The sequence below is a fragment of the Tachysurus vachellii genome, chromosome 2 (genome assembly GCF_030014155.1).
Source record: "Tachysurus vachellii isolate PV-2020 chromosome 2, HZAU_Pvac_v1, whole genome shotgun sequence".
NCBI classification, from domain to species: Eukaryota; Metazoa; Chordata; class Actinopteri; order Siluriformes; family Bagridae; genus Tachysurus; species Tachysurus vachellii.
The window spans coordinates 38,315,961-38,318,460 of record NC_083461.1 but is presented as its reverse complement, the minus strand read 5'-3'; the positions used below and the strand labels follow the sequence as shown (position 1 = coordinate 38,318,460).

The 2,500-nt window shown below is 46.2% G+C and overlaps 1 protein-coding gene across 1 annotated transcript in view; it reads left to right on the top strand.

The window, feature by feature from the left end:
• Positions 1-2,500, top strand: part of rnf38 (ring finger protein 38) — a 29,793-nt gene that overhangs the window by 13,608 nt on the left and 13,685 nt on the right. The window contains exon 3 of the mRNA XM_060864605.1: positions 597-658. Coding sequence (XP_060720588.1) covers positions 597-658 — 62 coding nt within the window. The remainder of the gene's footprint in view (positions 1-596; positions 659-2,500) is intronic.

Here is a 2,500-nt window from a genome sequence, read left to right as displayed (position 1 = left end):
GTGCCTGTCAACCCCCACCCACCCACGTACACACACACACACACACACACACACAGGCCTGATGTCGTGTTTGTGACGCTGCGATGTGGCTTATGGCCGGGTTCAGATCAGTCCGTGCCGAGATGAAACGCAACAGATCAAACTCTTACTGAGAAGCACAGAGGATGATTTAATTAGTTACAGACACACACACACACACACACACACACACACACAATTCTGTCTTGAAGCATCAGAGAGAAGCAGATCTTAGGCAGCATCAAGCAACAAAAAGAATTGTAGTGTACACCCCCCCACCCCCCAACACACACACACAAACACACGCACTGCTGTCCTTGGAGCAGAGGTTTCAAGGCATCCAAGGGTAACTCCCTCCCCTTCATCTGATGAAATCCAAGCACAAGAGTACATAAAGCATGCACACACACACACACACACACACACACACACACACACACACACACACGTTCATATTGTAATAAAATTCACCAACAAGATTATTATTATTAAGTAGGATCTTAGAATCTAATTTGAGCTTTTTATTTTTCCGTGTGTGTGTGTTATATTAACACGTACATGTCTCTCTCTGTGTACAGGAGCGATGGGAGGAGTGTATCACTATCATTCTGAGCCGTCCTGCGCAGATGCCACAGATAAGGTAAAAAGCTCCTACACAGGTTTCATTCCCGGCTCTTTGTGACGACGCTACTAGCTATTCGCCTTCATGGTTACAGCAGAAGACTCGTTCAGCAGTTTAACTTGCCTTCAGGACTAAAAGGACATTTCGCTCCATGCTTATTTCCCTCAGGACCGTGTCCTCGTCCCCGAGCTAAACGAACGAGGACCAAAGCAGCACTTAGTTTAGCTTTGTTACATCTGTAAAGCTCATTATACCCTTTGTATACTGTACATAGTGGTCAAACAGACACATGGATCAGGGTTCAGTTCAGCTTTAAACTCTTTCGACTCCCTTTAATCACCGTCTTGATGGTATCACAGATATATTGTCTGTCGCTAAGAGCTAGCGATGGCTAGTGCCGCTCGTCTGACGGTTCTGACGTCACGGCTACGCTTTATGGACCGGAGGACGGAGATAAAAAGCTTTAGATATTTATTAAGGTTGTTGACGTGAACGTTTCTAAACACGTAAACGAGCTACGTCTACGTCGACCAATCGCTGATGAATAATCGTAACCCCGCCTACTGTACTGTAATAAGAACCTGTAGTCTGTTTATTATGTCTTAGTGAAGAGAAGAAGGGGGGATGAGGTGGCAGAAACGGGTGGAGACGAGCGGAGGTGTGCTAATGATCTCAGCTCCAGCTGTGGGGACACAGCAGGACGGGCGGTAGGGCGAGAGCAATGGGGAAGTGGTGTCTCGCAATAACTTAAAAAAAAAAGAAAGAACAAAAAAAAGAAAAGAAAGATGCACAATGTGGAAAAAGCGAGAGCGTGTGTTTGGGTGTGTGTTTACGCTCGGCTTGTAGGTTCCGCTTAAGTCAGCTGATGCCTGCTGTTCACATAGGGAGGGAAAAAAACAGGCTAAACTGGTGACTATGTCGTTGCCAGCTACACTGAGGCTAAAAAAGTAGTCTTTGCCAGACTATAGTGTGTGTGTGTGTGTGTGTGTGTGTGTGTGTGTGTTGGTCAGAGTGAAAGCTCCACATTCTGCTCTCTCTAACAGCACAGAAAAGAAACTCGGCTCCTGGGAGGTCCTGAAACATAGAGCGCTGAAGCTACAGTCTGTGTGTGTGTGTGTGTGTGTGTGTGTGTGTGTGTGTGTGTGTCTCCATTCCTGGGCTTCCACACAGGCAGGAACAGGCTCTCCTCGCTTCAGAATGTAGAAGCGACCTCAAAATGGGTTTGGCTGTCAGAAAGCGAGAGAGAGATGGAGTGAGCACACAAAGGAGGGAGGGAAGGGAGGGAGAAAGGGCAGTGAGAGGCAGGGAGAGAAAGAAAAGGGCAAAAAATAACGAACGAGAGAGAGAGGGGGGAGAACGGAGGGAACAAAATAGCCTTTACACTGTAGCTCTTCACGCACAAATAATTGATAGCTTTCAATCACGACGTAACGACGACGGCACGGATAAGAGGCTCGGCCTCGGCGCTCGGGTCGCTGTGTGGATATTATTATCCCGGAGGTCAGAAAGTTCAAGACTCAGGACTGACAGGAAGTGAACTTGAGGGCCCGGCCCTGCACTCTGACCCCGTACTTCCTTTAGTTGTTTTTTTTTTTTTTTTTTGTCAGAAGAAAAGCTGTACAGCGGTTAGTTAAATGTCTCCTGATCGCAGTGGATCTGATGCTCACTAAAGCTAAACATTTTTAACTTTATGTTGTAAACTTGTATGTAAGCTTCCATGATCTTATCAGCTTATTAAACAAAGGTAGGGTTGTTGTGACCTGTGAGATCAGTTCCTATAGACTTATTGAAGATAAAATTAACACTCAGATGTCTAGAAGTCTGCAGTGTCGCATTTAAGCAGCCGGTGATGGAGGGATT